A 17,970-nucleotide genomic window follows, 5' to 3' on the forward strand; every position below is an offset into this window, starting at 1 on the left:
TTTTCAGCTGCCTCCTCATCAGTAAAACACGGAGGTAGATATTTGGCATATTTTACTGCCACATCTGATTTCAGTTATGGAATTTTTAGCCAAGGAGGCGGGACCAGAGGCCAAGAACAACCTTGGGCATTGAGCTCCTTTTAATAATCTTCCTGGCAGGTAATTGAAGTCCTGACATCATGGGAGGGGAGGGGGAATCCCACCCTTGTGCTGAAAACACAAATCATTCCCAGAACAATTTAAAACTTTACAGCAGGGCCAAGCTGTCCCATTAGCACAACATCCACATCACACAACTCTGGCAGCAAAGAGAAGTAAACACAGTAAAAAAACCTGAGCCTAATGTGGGTTAATTGATAGACATGTTTGTTAGGGAGAATGGCGTTTTTCTTTTTCTCTTCCAGGTGCAGTGCTTGAAAAGCTTGTAACCATAGCCACAAGAAGCAGCTGTAGGAGGGTAATTTGGAGAAAAGATGCAGTTATCTACCAGTTTTTGGTCCCAATCAATGCACAAAATATCCACGCCTCTACTTTTCCAGAAGTGCATTTTCTTCTATAAATGTTTGAAATGTCATTGAAGGAGGACGAAGCCATTTAGGAGTGGACAATTTGGAACAGGATAGGGGTAGAAGGGAAGGGGGAATCGGTGCTTCCTGACCATTTTGCCATTCCGAATCCCCTCCCCCCAATTCTTTTTGTCCTAGAGAAAGCATCAATCAAGCTGTGGTTACAGGTGTAACGGATCATTCCTTCTGCCCTGAATAATCATTTCTGTGTTACAGTTCGAAAGAGGTTAGAATCATAGACTCAAAGACTCGTAGGGTCGGATGGGATCCATAGGGTCATCTAGTCCAATCCCCTGCACAATTTAGGAAATTCACAACTACCTCCCCCCACACCCACACTAGCCCCCTGCTCCATGTCCAGAAGATGGTGGAACACCTCCAGGATCCCTAGCCAAACTGGCCTGGGGAAAATTACTACCCGGCCCCAAGGTGACGCTCAGCATTACCCCGGGCATGTAAGTTTCAGGTTCACAGCATCAGCACGGCTGTCAGGTGGCCATCTGGCCTCTGCTTAAAAACTTCAAAGAAGGAGAGCCCACCACCTCCCGAGGAAGCCTGTTCCACTGAGGGGCTGCTCTAACTGTAAAGAAGCTGTTCCTAATGTTTAGCCAAAAACTGTTTTGATTTAATTTCAAAGTGTTGGTTCTGGTCCGACCTTCTGGGGCAGTGGAAAACAACTCTGCTCCGTCCTCTATATTACAGCCCTTCAAGTACTTGAATCATAGAATCATAGAGTTGGAAGGGGCCATACAAACCATCTAGTCCAGCGCCCTGCCCAGTGCAGGATCGCCTAAAGCATCTCTGACAAATATTCATCCATGAAGATGGTTCTCATTTCACCTCTCAGTTGTCTCCACTCCAGGCTAAACATACCAATTTCCTTCAACCTTTCCTCGTAGGACTTGCTCTCCAGACCCCTCACCATCTTCGTTGCCCTCCTCTGGACATATTCCAGCTTGTCTATATCCTTCTTAAATTGCTGTGCCCAAAACTGAACACAATACTGTAGGTGAGGTCTAACCAGAGTAGAGTAGAGCGATACCATCACTTCTCATGATCTGGGCACTATGCTTCTGCTGATACAGCCCCAAACCACATTTCCCTTTTTAGCTACCACATTACACTGCTGACTCATGCTCAGTGTATGGTCTACTAAGACCCCTGGATCCTTTTCACACATACTACTGCCAAGACAAGATCCTATAATTATGCATTTGATTTTTCCTACCTAAATGCAGAATTTTGCATTTATCTCTGTTGAAATTCATTTTATTTGTTTTAGCCCAGTTTTCCAGCCTCTCAAGATCATCCTGTTTGCTTACTCTGTCTTCGACCGTATTTGCCACCCCTACCAACTTAGTATCATCTGCAAATTTAATAAGCATTCCCTCTGTTTCTTCATCCAAATCATTTATAAAAGTATTGAACAGAACAGGTCCCAGGACTGATCCCTGAGGAACTCCACTTGTAACTCTTCTCCAAGAGAATGAGGAACCATTAACTAGCACTCTTTGGGTGTGATCTCTCAACCAGTTACAGAGCCACCTAATAGTAATAGGATCCAAACCACATTTTACCAACTTATTGACAAGAACCTTATCAAAAGCCTTACTGAAATGGAGATAAACTATGTCTACAGCATTCCCCTGATCCAGCAAGGTAGTAACTTTCTGAAAAAAAGAGAAGGTTCCTCTGACATGACTTGTTCTTGAGAAACCTGTGCTGGCTCTTAGTAATCACAGCCTTCCTTTCTAAATGCTCAAGGACTGGCTGTTTGAGTATTTGTTCTAAGACTTTTCCAGATATAGATGTCAAGCTAACGGGTCAGCAGTTACCTGGATCCTTCTTTTGCCCCTTCTTGAAGATGGGGACAACATTTGCCCACCTCCAATCTTCTGGCACTTCGCCTGGTCTCCAAGAATTCTCAAAAATAATGGACAGAGGCTCAGAAATTACATCTGCGAGTTCTTTTAGCACCCTTGGGTGCAATTCATCTGGCCCTGACGACTTAGTTCCATTTAAAGAAACTAGGTGTTTACGTACTACCTCTGGGCTGTAACTTCCTCTTCCCAACATGTGTTCTGTTATTGCCATGTTGAGCACCATCTCCCTCACAGGAGAAGACTGAGGAAAAGTAGGATTTGTGCAGTTCTGCCCTCTCTTCATCACCTGTTACAATTTCACTTCCCTGTCCCTGCAGTGGGCCTACCCTGTCTTTGCTCTTTTTCTTACTTTGAACATAAGCAAAGAAGCCTTTTTTTGTTGTTTTTAGCATCTCTTGCTTTAGCATACTGAGTTTTAGCTTTCTAATGCTCTCCCTACAAGCATAGATTATTTGTCTATATTCATCCTTGGTTATAAGGCCCACCTTCCATTTCCTAAATGAGTCTTTTTTTTACTCAATTCATTATTAAGCTGTTTATGAAGCCACCTTGGCTTCTTTAAGCCCCTCGCCTTTTTCCTTCTCATAGGAATTGTTCGTGATTGTGCTTTTAATATTTCGCTTTTAAGAAACCCACCCCTCTTGAACTCCCTTCTCCTTAAGTATTTCTGACCATGGGATTCTACCCAGCATAACTATCAGTTTGTTAAAATGAGCTTTCCTGAAGTCCAACCTATATGTCTATGTACAGCTTTTCCTTTCCCCAAGCCTGTAAATTCCAAAATTACATGGTCACTGCTACCCAGGGTGCCCACTACTTTTACCTTGTCAACCAGTTCTTCCTTGTTGGTGAGAGTCAAGTCCAAAAAAGCAGAATCCCATCTATCCATCCATCCATCCATCCATCCATCCATCCATCCATTCATCTATCTATTTGTAGTCCGCCTTTCTCACTGAGACTCAAGGCGGATTACACAGTATGAGGTTAATACAATCAGTATCAAGTACATTTCAATACAATACCATAAGGTAAACAGATACAAGTTTAAAAGACATAGCATTAGCAAGGATTCAAGACAGAGTAGAAAAAATACTGGAGCAAAATGTAATCAATTCTAGGACTAACATTAGACAACATGGAGTGCTGGTTGCACCTAGGAGTACATATTTAAATCAGCAGATAATATATGAGGCAAAAATGGTGATGAAGTCTATGATCCCCAACTCGTTAGTGAAGCACCTGAGACCCCATCCCTACAGTGCAGCCCTCCCCCCATTTGAGTAAAAAGCCTAATTGAATAGTTCGGTTTTGCATCATTTATGGAAAGCCAGGAGAGTGGGGGCTCTTCTGACCTCCTCAGGCAGGTCATTTCCCTCTCTACTTTCTGAAAAATGAAGTTGTCAGCAAGACAAGTCAGGAATTTATTTGACCTTTCATTTTTAGCAGAATTAGACTTCCAACAGATATCCAGGTAACTGAAATCTCCCATGACCGCTGTGTCCCGTCTCTTTATTATGACTCTAGGAGGTCGAAAGCAGACAGAAAAACTCTTAACTGTATCTGGCACTGATGCCAGTCTGGTCACTTGATGTATTTATTTCATTAACAACTAACTCAAGGAATTCCTCAGTACAAGATATAGTTTAGACTTAGGGTCAAAATAAAACACTGGAAGATCTATGTTTAGGTCTTCCTAGCATTTTTAATAGCCACACAGGGAGGAAAGGGTTAGGGTTTAGTCCTTCTACCTCAAAGTGGTTTTGCTTATAGAAACCACTCTCTGCCTGGGTAGGGGTCATTTTTGACAGGAAAAACTATGCAACAGTGGTCTCCTTTCCTTGTATATCCTTCATCCTAATCAAGACTGCTCAGGGTTGCAACTTAACTTCATAAAATTTGGGAACGTTCTAATCAGAAGCCTCCCAAAGCCCCATTTGGTTGGGAAATGGATCAGCTGAGTAGCTACAGAACAAATTTACCAAGAGCAATTAGCTCCAACAGATAAAACAGAAACTTTACATACAGAGGGAGTGTGCTTCTAACTATAAGATGGTGCTGGGGGACCACCCAAAGGGGGAGGCGGTCTGTATGCCCTGCCTGGGGGACGTTTGCTTGGCCACTAAACAAATCTTGGTCTAGCCTAGCAAGTTAGTTCTGAAGCTTCTTTGGGAGCATAGGAAGCATGCTGGAGGAAGGAGACTCCCCACAAGACCGTGTGGTTTTGCACCGATCCCCTTCTACAGGATCTCTGCCTGGGGTGGATCCAGCTGCATCTCTGATCTCCAAAAATGGAGCTACCCAGAGGTCCCTTTACATTGCGCAGACTGTGGCTTCCACACAGAGATCTTTCCCCCTGCATGGGATGCAGGAAGTCCCAAATGTAAGAGGAGCACCTCTTGCTATCTTGCGCTCATGACGAACATGACTCATCGGACTCCTGCAAGAGGAGGAATGGAAAACTTCCTTTGATCCAACTTAAAGGAGAAACGGCTGGATAGCCCGTCCACGGGGATGCTCTAAAAGTCAGCCAGTACGGGAAGTGGATAGAGCTAACCTCCACCTTCAAAATGGCAGAAGTAAACCCCACATTACACGCCCCCCTGTCCATCAAAGGCCCTTTCCCCAGGTGAGCAGTGCAGTGTGGCTTGCCTGGGGAGGGGAGTGCTGGACCACCACCTGGCATGACCTCCGTTGTGTCTGTGCTTGTGCTCAGGGGGTAGGAAGGGAAAAGTGGAGGGGAGGGGGAGGGGCTACAGCAGCAGGGTGTGATATGGGGGTCAGGGCATGTGATGCCATTCCCCCTGGCTGCTTGCTTCTGCTGCCATGGGAGGAGGGCATGTTTTCATGCCCCCATGTAAAAGCAGCCAATAACATTTTGTTCTACTTAACTGTACTCTTCAGATGGTTAGGTAAGTAGCAAATGAAACCTGAATGGCAAGAGTTTTTTGTGATAAGGAGGAACCCATAAATCCAGGCCAAAACCAAGCAGGGACTTAAACATTCCTGTTAAAGATGAAAAGTGTTTCTCCCAACAATGCTACAATGCAGTAACTCACCCTTTCTTCAGTTCTTGATTTACTTGGTGAGTGTCCATTTACACGAAATAGCTTACTTCTGAAGAAACTCTTTCTTCTTTCTAAAAGTAGTTCTTCGAAGCAGAAAAGGAGACTTGGTTTTACATGAACTCCACTTCCTTTTGTACTTTACACGTCAATTAGTCCTTTAGTCTTGGATACTGGTTTGATTACACAGTTAGGTGTGGAGCCCAGCTTTTGATAATAATTTATTACTTGTTTTATGGCTGATCAGACATTCTATAGATAACCTTCAGAAGGCAGCACAGAAGGTGTTTTATAAACTACTCACCTATCCTAGGAGGAACTGAGTAGGAAGAGCTCTGTATTATGTAGCGGGTTCAGGCACTGAAGTGATTTCAACACAGCCCTTTATTGAGGAAGAACACGTGGCAAGCCACAACTATATACACATTTCAAATGTCAAACCACACCCCCAACTTTATTACAACCAATAGGAACACCCCAGCACTCAAAGCCCTGATTCATTGATACGTCAGTTTGTTGGAGAGTCCTGATTGGCTGGTTCCACAAGCCCAGCCAATCCAAGGGTAGCAGTCAGGAGCTTGTCTCTGCTCGAAGCTCCCAATACATTACACCCCTCCCCCCTAGTCAGGGTTCAACCCAATAACAAATATAGTCTTTTAGGTGGCAGGGTGGACCCCACAACCACTGGGAATGGCATTGTTCCTCTGTGGTTGAGGAAGAGGCCACCAGCTGCGCTGGTACTGGCAACACAGCTGGACTGTTCCGGGCAACTTTCATAGTGATGTCTGCCTCCAAACACTGAGGCGTTGTCAGGTCCTGAACTGGCTGCACAGCTGCCTCTTCCACAATGTGCGCTGCTGCAAGTTCCAGAGCGCTGGCCACAGGGGTGTCCTTGGTTGCTGCTGTCCTCTCTGACCATCTGCGTCGGAGCTGGTTTATATGGCGACACAGCCTCTGACCATCGTTTGCCATGACACTGTAGGACACCAGTGCGGTCACTTCTTCCATAGAGGCCGGCACCCATGCTGGGACCTCACCATAGTTGTGGGGGTAGACCAAGTCTCCTGGCTGGAATACTCTCATTTCTTTCTTGGGTAGCTGTGGTTCCTCCAGTGACAGGTCGGGATGTCGCTGGTAGAGCATGGTAGTGAGCCTTCTGTGCATAAGAAGCTCTGCTGGGCTGCAGCCAGTGGTGGAGTGGAGTGTGATGTTCTGCTGTAGCAGGAAAGCAGCCAATCATGCCTGCCAGTCTCCCTGTGTGATCCAACAGAGGCTGTCTTTTGTTGTTCTCACCATCCGCTCCGCTTGCCCGTTGGTTGAGGGGTGGAATGGAGTAGATGTGATGTGATGGATGACATTGTCGTTCAGGAACTACTGGAAGCCCACCGCCGTGAACTGTGCCCCATTGTCAGACACAATAGTGTCTGGGAGACTGTGTGTTGCAAACAGGCGATGGAGTGTCCGAATGACAACGGTGGTGGACGTGGCCAACATGGGAATTACCTCCAGCCACTTTGAGAACTAGTCCACTACTATTAGGAAGGTCTGTCCTTGGAATGGTCCGGCAAAGTCTATGTGGAGTCAGGACCATGGTGCCCTCACCGACTCCCATGGGTGTACTGGAGCTAGGGCCAGGGACGGATGATACTCCTGACATGGCTGACAGGTACGAACCCACTCTTCGATCGCCTTGTCCATGCCAGGCCACCACACGTAAAAAACAATGGCTGCTCCCGTAACAGAACTGTCACAAAACAGAGATGAACTCATGGAAGACAATGAACAACATTTCTTCACAGTATCAAAATTGTTTCAAGGTTATTTCAAAAGTGTTACAAAGTGCAACGTGCTCTATATACAAAATATAACTTATATCTATAGACTGCAATAGTTCAACATGGCATGTCACAAATGGGCCAAACCAGGCACAATAAATAGTCCAAAAGTCAATTCTTTTGACAATGGTTTCTTCCGAAGTGTGCTTTTGAAATTCTTATAAGCGGTAGAAAGCAGAACCAGTGGAAAGGGTTCCACGCCATGCCCTATCTGGGGCCGGCTCAAACTCACAGATTTCGTCCCTCTGCACATTGCACTTTGTAACACTTTTGAAATAACCTTGAAACAATTTTGATACTGTGAAGAAATGTTGTTCATTGTCTTCCGTGAGTTCATCTCTGTTTTGTGACAGGCCACCACACGTAGCTGCAGGCTGACATGTAGTGCTTCAAGCACTTGCTACCGTAGCTTGGGAGGAATAACGACTTGGTTCCCCCACAAAAGGCAGCCCTTATGTACTGAGAGTTCATGCTGCCAGACGCTGAATGGCTGGAACTCCTCAGGAGGCCCAGAAGGATTGTCACTCCTTCTTCGACCTGGGGGCTGGTGCTCTGCAGATGGCCTGTACTTTAGCCGGTGTTTGGTGGATGCCAGCTGCATCCACAAGGAACCCCAGGAACCCGACTCATGGAACTCTAAACTGGCACTTTTCCCACTTGACTGTCAATCCCGCATCCTGGAACTTGCTGAGGATGGTTCACAGCCACTTGGCCAGTTCACTCTCAGAACCTCTGGCAATCAGGACGTCATCAAAATATGGAATGACACCTGGGATTCCACAGAGTAGACCTTCCATGATGTGCTGGAAGATTCCTGGGGTGATGTTGATGCTGAACTGCAGGTTCTTGACTTTGAACGCACCCCTGTGCATCACAATCGTCTGGGCTTCTGCCGTGGCATTGTCAAACAGTAGTTGCTGGTGGACCTGGGCAAGGTCGAGTTTAGCAAAGACCTTCCCACCCTAAAGTGATGCCAGAAGGTGGCTCATGACCGGTACTGGGTAAGTATGCTGCTGCAGGGCCTTGCTCACTATGCATTTGTAGTCTGCACAAATTCTTACTGCTCAGTTTGGTTTGAACGGCGTTACTATTGGTGTTTCCCATTTTGCGTGGGAAACTGGCTCCAGAACTCCCTGCTTGATCAGCCAGTCCATCTCTTCGTCTATCTTCGGCTTGAGTCGAAGGACACTGGCGGACTGGTGTACTTCCCCAGGGAGCCATTGAACACATGAGGAAACTCCTTGCATACTGATGAGACGTCACTGTGATTGATCTGCTGTATGCCTGTAACCAGGATCCCCAAGGGATAGATCCAGTCCAGGCCGAGAAGGCTCGGTTGGTGGCCCTGGACAACCACCAATTGCAGCAGGCCCTTAAAGCCTTTGGAACATGCCGATGCCCAACACTGGCACTCGGCAGCCCTGAAAATCTTTAAGTAGCAGGTCTACTGGTTGGAGGTGGCGGCTGGACGACTTGGGGCAGATGCACTGGAAAGTGCGGGAAGAGATGATGGACAGTGCAGACCCGGAGTCGCCTTCCGTCTCACAGGGCACATTCTCAATTCTCACTGTCACCTTAATCTTCTCACAAGTTGGCAGCTGTTGTTCTAGGACAGACATGCCATTGGTCTGAGCTGGTGTGGTGTGGCATAAGAGTGATCATGTGGCAGTTGTCCTTGTGGCCATATGTCTTTTTGGAGACTGGCAGTGACTTGTGGTTTAACTTTGACGATCCTTCATGGTGTTGAAGAGAGCAGCAAGCGTGGATGATATGTCCCAATTTTCCACAGTTCCAGCACTGTGCATCCCAGAACCACCATGTCTTCCTCAGGTGGGACCCTCTGCAGCTGGGGCAAGAGACCTCCCGGAATGGTTGTGTCCCTCCTCGCTTATGGCCAGCAACTTTTGTTTGCAGCACCTCCTTGTCTTCCTCATCTGACAAGGAGACATTCTCGATGCGGCCCTGGTGGACAACCTCAGACTTTCAGGATGGAGGGGCCTGGCCAACACAGTCTTGCAAGGAGGATGGGGAGAAAGGGAAGAAGGGAAAGGCGACACACCTGGGAGAAGCCCCTGCTGGGAGGCATTCACCTTCAGCCCCACTCTGCCAGAGAGGTGAGGGCGGCCAGGCGGGAGGAATGGGAAGGAAGGAACATCTGGGGGCAGACACAGCTGGGCAGCATCAGGCGAGGGCAGGAACCTGGGAGAAGGGGTGGGGATGGAATACCCTATAAAAGCTGGCTCCCGAGAGTGTTGGGGTGGGTTGTGTAGTTGAGGAGCGAGTGATGGAGTGGAGGACTGAGACGTGAGAGAGTGTGAAGATGCGAAGAGAAAGATTGATGGAGGAGAGGGAGGAGGAGGAGGTACACTGGAGAGATGCCAGGTTGAGAGGGCTTGCTGGTGGCTTGAGAGGGTGCATGGGTGAGGTATACCTCCCCTCCTTTCACGAAGCAGGACCCTGCATATTCCCTAGCAGCTTCCAGGGACCACCGGCTAGTGCGCCAACGCCCGGCTCAGCCACGCCCAGGACGAAGCTTTGCAGCCAAGGTCCTGCCGCCATGGCACTCCGAGGAAAAACTGACACCACAAGCCCAGCCAATCCCAGTGTAGCATTTAGGAGCCTCTCTCCACTCAAAGCTCCCAATACATTACACTGTACTAGATCTGCCTCAAAGCCAACCATTTAGCCAACCGTCCACCTTCCAAAAGTCACCCAGATGCTTCAGGGAAGTCTACAAGCAGGACAGAAAGGAAGCACAATTCCTATTAAGCCCAGTCATCAGTGGAAGGCACCAATGTTTTTCAGTCTTCATATGCTTCAAGAAACAGAGTAGCCCATTCCTGCCACTTCTGATGTGCAAAAAAGGGAATATGTTTGTCTGTCCGCAGGGACACGTCTCTAGAACTGGTACATCTCTTTGTGGGAACAGACTTAAGGGTGGGGGGTTTTTTTTGGCATAATAAATATTCAAGCGTAGCCATGTTAACTGTCAGAGAAAATGATATTTAAAATATCCAGTTGTACCTTTTATATTAATTTCTTATTCTAAGAGCAGAAGCTATTCCCTACTTCATCAGATGCTACTATCGCTGTAAACTGCAAGCTGGGGAGATCAGGCCGTGGAATGTTTACGCGGGACTCTCCAAGGGCATTCACTAGTGAGGGTTAATGGGGAATTATGGGGGGTGCAAAAATAACTCCTGGTTGGGAAATTTCTGGGAATCTGGGGGTGGAGCCTGGGGAAGGGTCAGAGTTTTCAGGGAGGAGAGGCCTCAGCACCCACCAAAGCAGCCACTTGCTCCATGGGAACTGGTCTCTGTGGTCTGTAGGTCAGTTGTAGTTTCAGGAGAACACCGGCCCCCACTTGGAGGTTGCCTCCCTTATAGCTCAGGCTCAAGTTGCTCTAGATCAAAAGACCAAACTGAAAGGGCACGTGCACATTTATCTCTGTGCCTGTCACATTCCTTTATAATGGAGGGAGCAGGAGGGCCAATTTTAAACAGAAAAGTATGCCTGGGATAAGAAGCCCTCCTTTCTCCCCCATTTTTCTGCACTAGAGCTCATTTATTCAAGCACCCTTGGTTTCATCTGAGCTCTCTTGCATCATTGGCGATGAGCATGGAAGAAAAAGGCCTCAAGCAACAGAATGCAATATGGTAAAGGTTCGGATTAGGAAACCCAGAGGCCAGGGGCAGGACGTTGCCTGCCAGAGCAGGCAACCTGGTGCCAATGCTACCCATAACAGCCATTTTGTGGTGGCCCTCACTACCCGCTCTCGATATTCCAAAAGATCCCATTGGTTCAACAAATTGGGGGACCCCCCTGCTTCAGAGCATGTGGATCATGCTCCACATAGGAAATGCATAGCCTTAATATGTTGCTTTCTTAGCTGATCTCTTTGTTTATTACTACAGGCAAGGCACCAATGCAATTCCGCAAGCTCATTATTTGGGTAGGGTGGGTGTGGTAGTGATATAATCTCTACCACTCCTAGCTACGCCTGAGGAGAGATGAGGGTAAGCATTTATTACACAAGATACCCTGTTTAGTAGGCAGTTTGGATCTCCTGACCACAGATGTATTGAGTATTAGGAAGTGCTAAAAGTTGGTCTGGGCAGTAATGAAATGAGGGCAAGGTACTCAAGTTTCTCCTCCTCTTTATAGTCCACTCAGTCTGATCTAACACAGCTAGAATGTATTTTGCCACTCTCAGTTCGTTTACTTTGATTTGTTCCTTGGCATTTGTCATGGAACGAGGTGGTTCTGTTTCCTGCTTAAGAGCGAACAAGCCAGAAAAAAGAGCATTTAGTAACTCTTTTTATGTCCTTATCTTCAAAGATCAGATCTAAGAACTAAGACATTTCAGCAATCATTTCAACCACTCTGTGACTTACTTTTGTCTGCTGTATAATTATAAAGACAGCAACAAGTTCTAGTGTAGTACAGTATTTAGAGCGTAGGATCTGGGATACCCAGGGTTGAATCCTTACTCTGCCATGAAAGCTCATGGGGTAATGTTGGGCTAGTCATACACTCTCAGCCTAACCAACCTCACAGAGCTGTTGTGAGAATGAACCAATTTAGATATTTAGGAATCATGTTCTGGTCAAATCTAGCTTGGTCCAAGCATATTCAAGATCTTAAACAGAAAACTGGCTTTGCTCTACCAACCTTAAGGAAGTTCTTCTTTATTCAAGGAGTTCAATATGTGCCTGCACTTTCGAAGGCATACAAGGCTCTTGTGATACCACACATACTTTACAGTCCCCAGATCTGGTTCCTGGGCCCAACTTGAAAAGCCCCAGTTAATCTTCTTCTGCCAAATACTTGCTTTAGCTCCATGTGTAGCTTCTGCAGTCATACAGCTTGCATTGGGCTTTTCAAAATTTCAGCGTTGATCTGGAAAGCCGTAGTCGGCTGTAAATACAGACTGCAGAACTCTGAAGACCTCCCAGTTTCCATTAAGGTCAGCAGCCCATGAGTGCTGTTAGTCAAAGTGGGACAAAAAATGCTTACATGGAAATAAACCAACTAGGTTCATGGAGTTTAAATATTCATCAAGTATGCACCACCTAAATTTCTGTGATCACAATCATGTTGACTATATATGTAAATAGTTTTGCCCTCCTTTTCTCTCACTCTGGGGACTCCAGGCAGTTAACATAATGAAGTTTTCAAAGAACCAAAATACAGTCAAAATGAAGACATACGCCCCAACTGACCTCCCCTTGTACACCCTCGAAGCTTATGATTAGCCACATGGTAACACTGGGGCTGGTTCTGCTACCGCCATTACTCACACAGGCGGCAAGCTATGGGCCAAAGGCCAAAAGCTCACCCATCTGGCCACACCCAGGCTGTAGCTTACCTGAAGAAAGAAAGGGACCAATGCTGAGCCTGGGGCTTACGCAGATGGCTTTGATGTTCCCAGTTCCCATTCCCCTTGGGAAAAATCTAGCCAATTTTTTAAAAATTAAAAATGACATGAAAATTAACTATGTGTTAAACATAAAATTTCATTGACACGTTAATGACAAATAAGGGTATAGAAACATAGAGCTGGAAGGTATTTCCAGTCCAACCCCCTGCAAAATGCAGGAAATTCACAGCTATTCCCCCCCCCTCCCTATTCTTCCGGTGACTGCTGCTTAGTGCCCAGAGGAGCCAAAAAAAGAGAGGCTGCCCTGGAACAAACCAATGACTAGAAACAGAAGCCCCCCGCTCCGGCCAGGGCTACTGCATAGTTAAACCACAGTCAATCAAAACTAATATTCTAAACAAACAAAGTTTATAAAAATTTTTTTATAGATTTTTATGGTAATTAAGCAGTACAATAAAGAAAGTGCAAAGCGCTCAAAGGGCTCCTACGAATTCCTATGAACAGATATTTCAAATCACATTATAAGATTCTCTCAATAAATATTTTTAAAACATCATTTCAATAAATACTTCAATAAATATAACAAGAATAAATTCATAATGGCCACAAAGATATCACTGATACCAATCAATGTTCTCCTTTGTGTTGCAGCTACGCCCAAGCAAGTTGTTCTTCGAAAGACTGTGATTGCAGAAGGGAAGTATGAACCCAGTCATCAAAATTCCAACTTTGGGCATAGCGATATAACTTATTCCTTATCTTCTCAGGTAGGATCACAAATTAAATGCTTGGGGCCAAGATGCGCCCCCAATGATGGAATGTGGTCGTCAGTAGGGGATGGGCTCTTTTGAAGACTGGGAACTGTCAAGACTGAGTTAAAGGTATCTTTGCTCTTGATAAAGTTGACACGTGAAATGAGTCACTTCTGCCCCAGGCATCTCATTGGGCGGGGCTTTTGGCACTGTGCCTTGTTCACCGCTCTGGGTCGGGCACTGATCTGTCTAGAAGAGCAGTATATAAGCACAGCCATTATTATATTATTTATGATGACAGCGAACAACAAGAGTTTTTCAGAAATCCACTTCACATCCTACTATGAACCCCAGGCAAGTAGCATTCTGAAGTATACAGCCTTTGCAAATGAGGGCTACGTTCTGGATTACTCCCTCTAATCCCCTAAGCAACATGCATACAAAGTGACAACAAAGATGCCAACTAATGGATGACATGGGAGACCTCCCAGGGTCAGGTCTTAGTCTCCAAGACACAGGGCAGAGCCTTGCCTCATGTTACGCACCAAAGCTGGTTCTTATGAAGAGTCACGCATGATGATTTCCCCACAGAAATATTATTCTACACAGGAAAAGGTATATTGACCTGTAAAGTTACTGGAAGGCTGCCTGGTTGTAAAGTGCCAGAAGGGTGCCCCCCTTCTCATCATTGTTGCAAAGGGTGGGGTTTGGGAAATGAGAATGACCTACGGGAAGAGGACAGAGAGAGCACAATGCAAAAGTCAGGGGCAGCCATTAGGGATGGCTGGACTGCAACCCACTTTCAGAGGCTTTGCAACCCACTTCTGGGTTCTGACCCACAAGCGGGAAACACCTCCCATTAGCAGGAGACTAATGGTAGATGCAGCTTAAGGGTGAAGACCCTCATCTCCCCACCCACCCCATCCCCTGAAAAGAATAAAATGTGTGTGTGCAGCCGACACTTACCTTGAGGCCTCCGCAAACTTGGTGTATTGAAGGTTTAGAGAGAGGAGTGTTTCTGTGCAATTTTGGTGCTGTTAACTGCAAAAACAGCTGCCCCAAAGAGCCTCAAAGGTCTCATTGCAAATAACTAGTCCAAAGCTCATGGTAACAAAAAAACCCTCAAATGGATTAGAACTGAACTAGCAATGCCCCACCCGCAAAAAACAGTAACAGTAAACAGTTCAAAAACCCTGGATTCAGAACTGAACTGGATTTTTTCTTAGTGCACATCTCTTAGCAACAGTCAGGATAATGCCATCTGCCTGCCCATTGCAGTGACCAATATCAGTGCAGTACACTGGCTGGAATGTTATGCTGCGGCTTTGAAGACCTGTCCGTCTTAGGCTAATTGTTCTGTTTCCTCAAGGAACCATTCTTGCAAGGAGATGGTGATGATAAATGGGGGGAAATCCCTGTACACGATCCTGGGCGTGTTGTGATGAATATTTAATTCCACATTATGTATGAAGACTGTAAGTTCGAAGGGGTCTTACAGATCAACTCCCTGCCCAATTCACAATTTGACTTCACAAACTGTATTCTGGCAACAGCAGTGGGAACAGATACACTAGTCACCCTTTCCAGGTGCCATTTGCAAAGGGGCTCAGTTTTGGAGAAAGATCTCACTTTTCTAAGCACCAGCACTAAATTTTCAAAAGCTGAAAAAAGGCTGGAATTCCAAGGCAATCTCTAGTCACCACAGAACAGCTTGGTGTAGTGGTTAAGAGTGTGGGACTCTAATCTGGAGAACCGGGATTGATTCCCCACTCTGCCACTTGAAGCCAGCTGAGTGGCCTTGAGTCAGTCATAGCTTCTTGGAGCTCTCTCAGCCTCACCCACCTCACAGGGTGTTTTGTGGTGGGGATTATAATGGCATAGTTTGTAAACCACTCTGAGTGGGTGTTAAATTGTCCTGAAGGGCGGTATATAAATTGAATGTTGTTGTTGTTATATTTTGCCCCCAGTCCTCTTCTGGCTTCTGGTTCAATAACAGTTAAAAATAGGTTTGATCACAAAAATTGACATGATGATCTTGGTGCAATCCTAAGCAGAATTTGCAAGTCAATAGGCTTAGACGGGTATAACTCTACTTAGGGTGGCACTACAGATGAGTCTTGATTCCAGAAACTTTGCTCTTTATACAAATGTTGTTATGAAGCCTGCCATCATGCTGAATGTAAAACCACCCTATTCATCATGTTTCCAGCATGTAGTCATTTTCTAGTTGTGTAACACTCAGTTAAGAAAGATATTCACACTTTGGTGCCACAGAACAAATGCAGTTTCTTTATACAGTATTCTAGAGATTATTTATTTATTTATTTATTTTATCACATTTCTAGACCGCCCTCCCCGTCAGATGCACTCAGGGTGGTTTAACAACAGTTTAAAACAGTAAAAACATTAAAACATTCTATCAAAACAATTAAAATTGGCGGGTATAAAATATTAAAAAAACAGCATTTTCCTGCATGGGTGGTGGAAGGTCTTCAGTGGTATGGCCGGCAAGAGGACAGCCTAGCCCCCACCAAATGCCTGGCGGAACATCTCCGTCTTGCAGGCCCAGAGGAAAGACAACAAATCCTGCCGGGCCCTAGTTTCCTCAGACAGAAAGTTCCACCAGATTGGAGCCAGAACCGAAAAGGCCCTGGCTCTGGTAGAGGCCAGGCAGACCTCCCTGGGGCCAGGGACCATCAGCAAGTTCTTAGTGGCTGATCGAAGCGACCTCCGGGGAACATATGGGGAGAGGCGGTCCTGAAGGTATGCTGGGCCCAGTCCACATAGGGCTTTATAGGTCAACACCAAAACCTTGAACCGGACCCGGTACTCAACCGGTAACCAGTGCAGCTGATGGAGGATAGGTGTTATATGAGCCATGATTGTTGCTCTGGCAACCACCCGTGCAGCTGCATTCTGAACCAGCTGCAGTTTCCGGATCAAGCCTAAGGGAAGCCCCGCATAGAGTGAGTTGCAGTAGTCTAATCTGGACGTGACCGTTGCCTGGATCACTGTTGTGAGGTCATGGGTCAATAGGTAGGGGACAAGTTGTCGAGACTGTCTTAGGTAGAAGAAAGAGGATCGAACAACCACTGCGACCTGTGCCTCCATAGACAAGGAAGCATCCAGGGCCACTCCCAGGCTCCTCACTCTCGACACCGGCATAAGTGGCACTCCATCAAGAGCAGGGAGCCGGGGTCCCGCACCCATGGACCCTAGACCCACATGCAAGTCCTCCGTCTTCTAGGGATTTAGTCTCAGCCAACTCTGCTTCAACCGTCCAGTCACAGCTCCGAAGGCATGTTCCAGGACATCTGGGGCAGAGCCAGGCCGACCATCCATCATAAGATACAATTGGGTGTCATCTGCATATTGCTGGCACCTAAGTCCGAAACTCCGTACCAGCTGGGCAAGGGGGCGCATATATACATTAAATAGCAGGGGTGAGAGTATTGCCCCTTGAGGGATACCACACACCAATGGGTGGCGGGATGACAACTTCTCCCCTAGTGCCACCCTCTGCCCCCGACCGTGGAGAAAAGAGACAAACCACTGCAGAGCTGTCCCTCGAATCCTCACATCGGCAAGGTGGTGGACCAACAGGTCATGATTGACCGTGTCGAATGCTGCTGATAGATCTAACAATATCAGCAGCGCCGACCCGCCTTGTTCCAGCTGTCTACGGAGATCGTCCATCAGGGTGACCAGCAATGTCTCCGTCCCATGTCCCGGACAGAAGCCAGACTGGAAAGGATCTAGGAATGAGGAATCATTCAGGAAAACCTGCAGCTGCTCTACCACCACCCGCTCAATCACCTTACCCAGGAACGGGAGGTTTGAAACTGGGAGGTAACTGACCGGGTCGGTAGGGTCCAAAGATGTTTTTTTCAGGAGAGGCCTAACCACAGCTTTCTTCAACGCTTCTGGAAAGATCCCAGAGCTCAGAGACATGTTGACAATGGCCTCCAGGGCATCCCATAGCCCATTTATGTTGGCCTTTACCAGCTACGAAGGGCACGGGTCCAAGGAGCATGTGGTAGGCCTAACTGCTCACAGGATCCTGTCAATCTCATCCCCAGAGAGTGGACTGAAATGGTCTAATATCACCTCAGAAAGCGGCCAAGAGGCTTCCAGTTCGCACACTGTATCAACTGTGGCTGGGAGATCATGGTGGAGAGACAAGATTTTATCAGCAAAAAACCTCCCAAAAGCTTCACAGCTAATATCTGAATTTGAATTTTGATGGTCCCCACCTGGTAAGGAGAACAAAGATCGAACCACATTGAACAGTTTTGTTGGGCATGAGCTAGCTGATGCAATGGAGGCTGCATAAAACTTTTTCTTTGTAGCCTTCACTGCCAACTCATAGGCCTTCATAAACATCCTATAAGATGCTCTTGCCTCTTCGTCACGAGTTTGCCGCCACACTCACTATAGCCGTCTCAGCTCCCACTTCTTCCGACGTAGCTCCTCTGTATACCAGGGAGCTAGT

General features: G+C 46.6%; 1 protein-coding gene across 2 annotated transcripts in view; it reads right to left on the reverse strand.

The window, feature by feature from the left end:
• Window positions 1-17,970, reverse strand: part of LOC129337029 (beta-klotho-like) — a 76,140-nt gene that overhangs the window by 17,400 nt on the left and 40,770 nt on the right. Inside the window, exon 2 of one of the 2 annotated variants that reach the window (XM_054990476.1) lies at window positions 13,541-13,727. The exons of the other annotated variant lie outside the window; for it this stretch is intronic. Within the exon in view, the coding sequence (XP_054846451.1) occupies window positions 13,602-13,727 (126 nt within the window). The 3' untranslated portion in view covers window positions 13,541-13,601. Of the gene's footprint in view, window positions 1-13,540; window positions 13,728-17,970 lie in introns of those variants that run through there. 2 annotated transcript variants of the gene reach the window in all.

Source organism: Eublepharis macularius, chromosome 10, assembly GCF_028583425.1.
Source record: "Eublepharis macularius isolate TG4126 chromosome 10, MPM_Emac_v1.0, whole genome shotgun sequence".
NCBI lineage: Eukaryota > Metazoa > Chordata > Lepidosauria > Squamata > Eublepharidae > Eublepharis > Eublepharis macularius.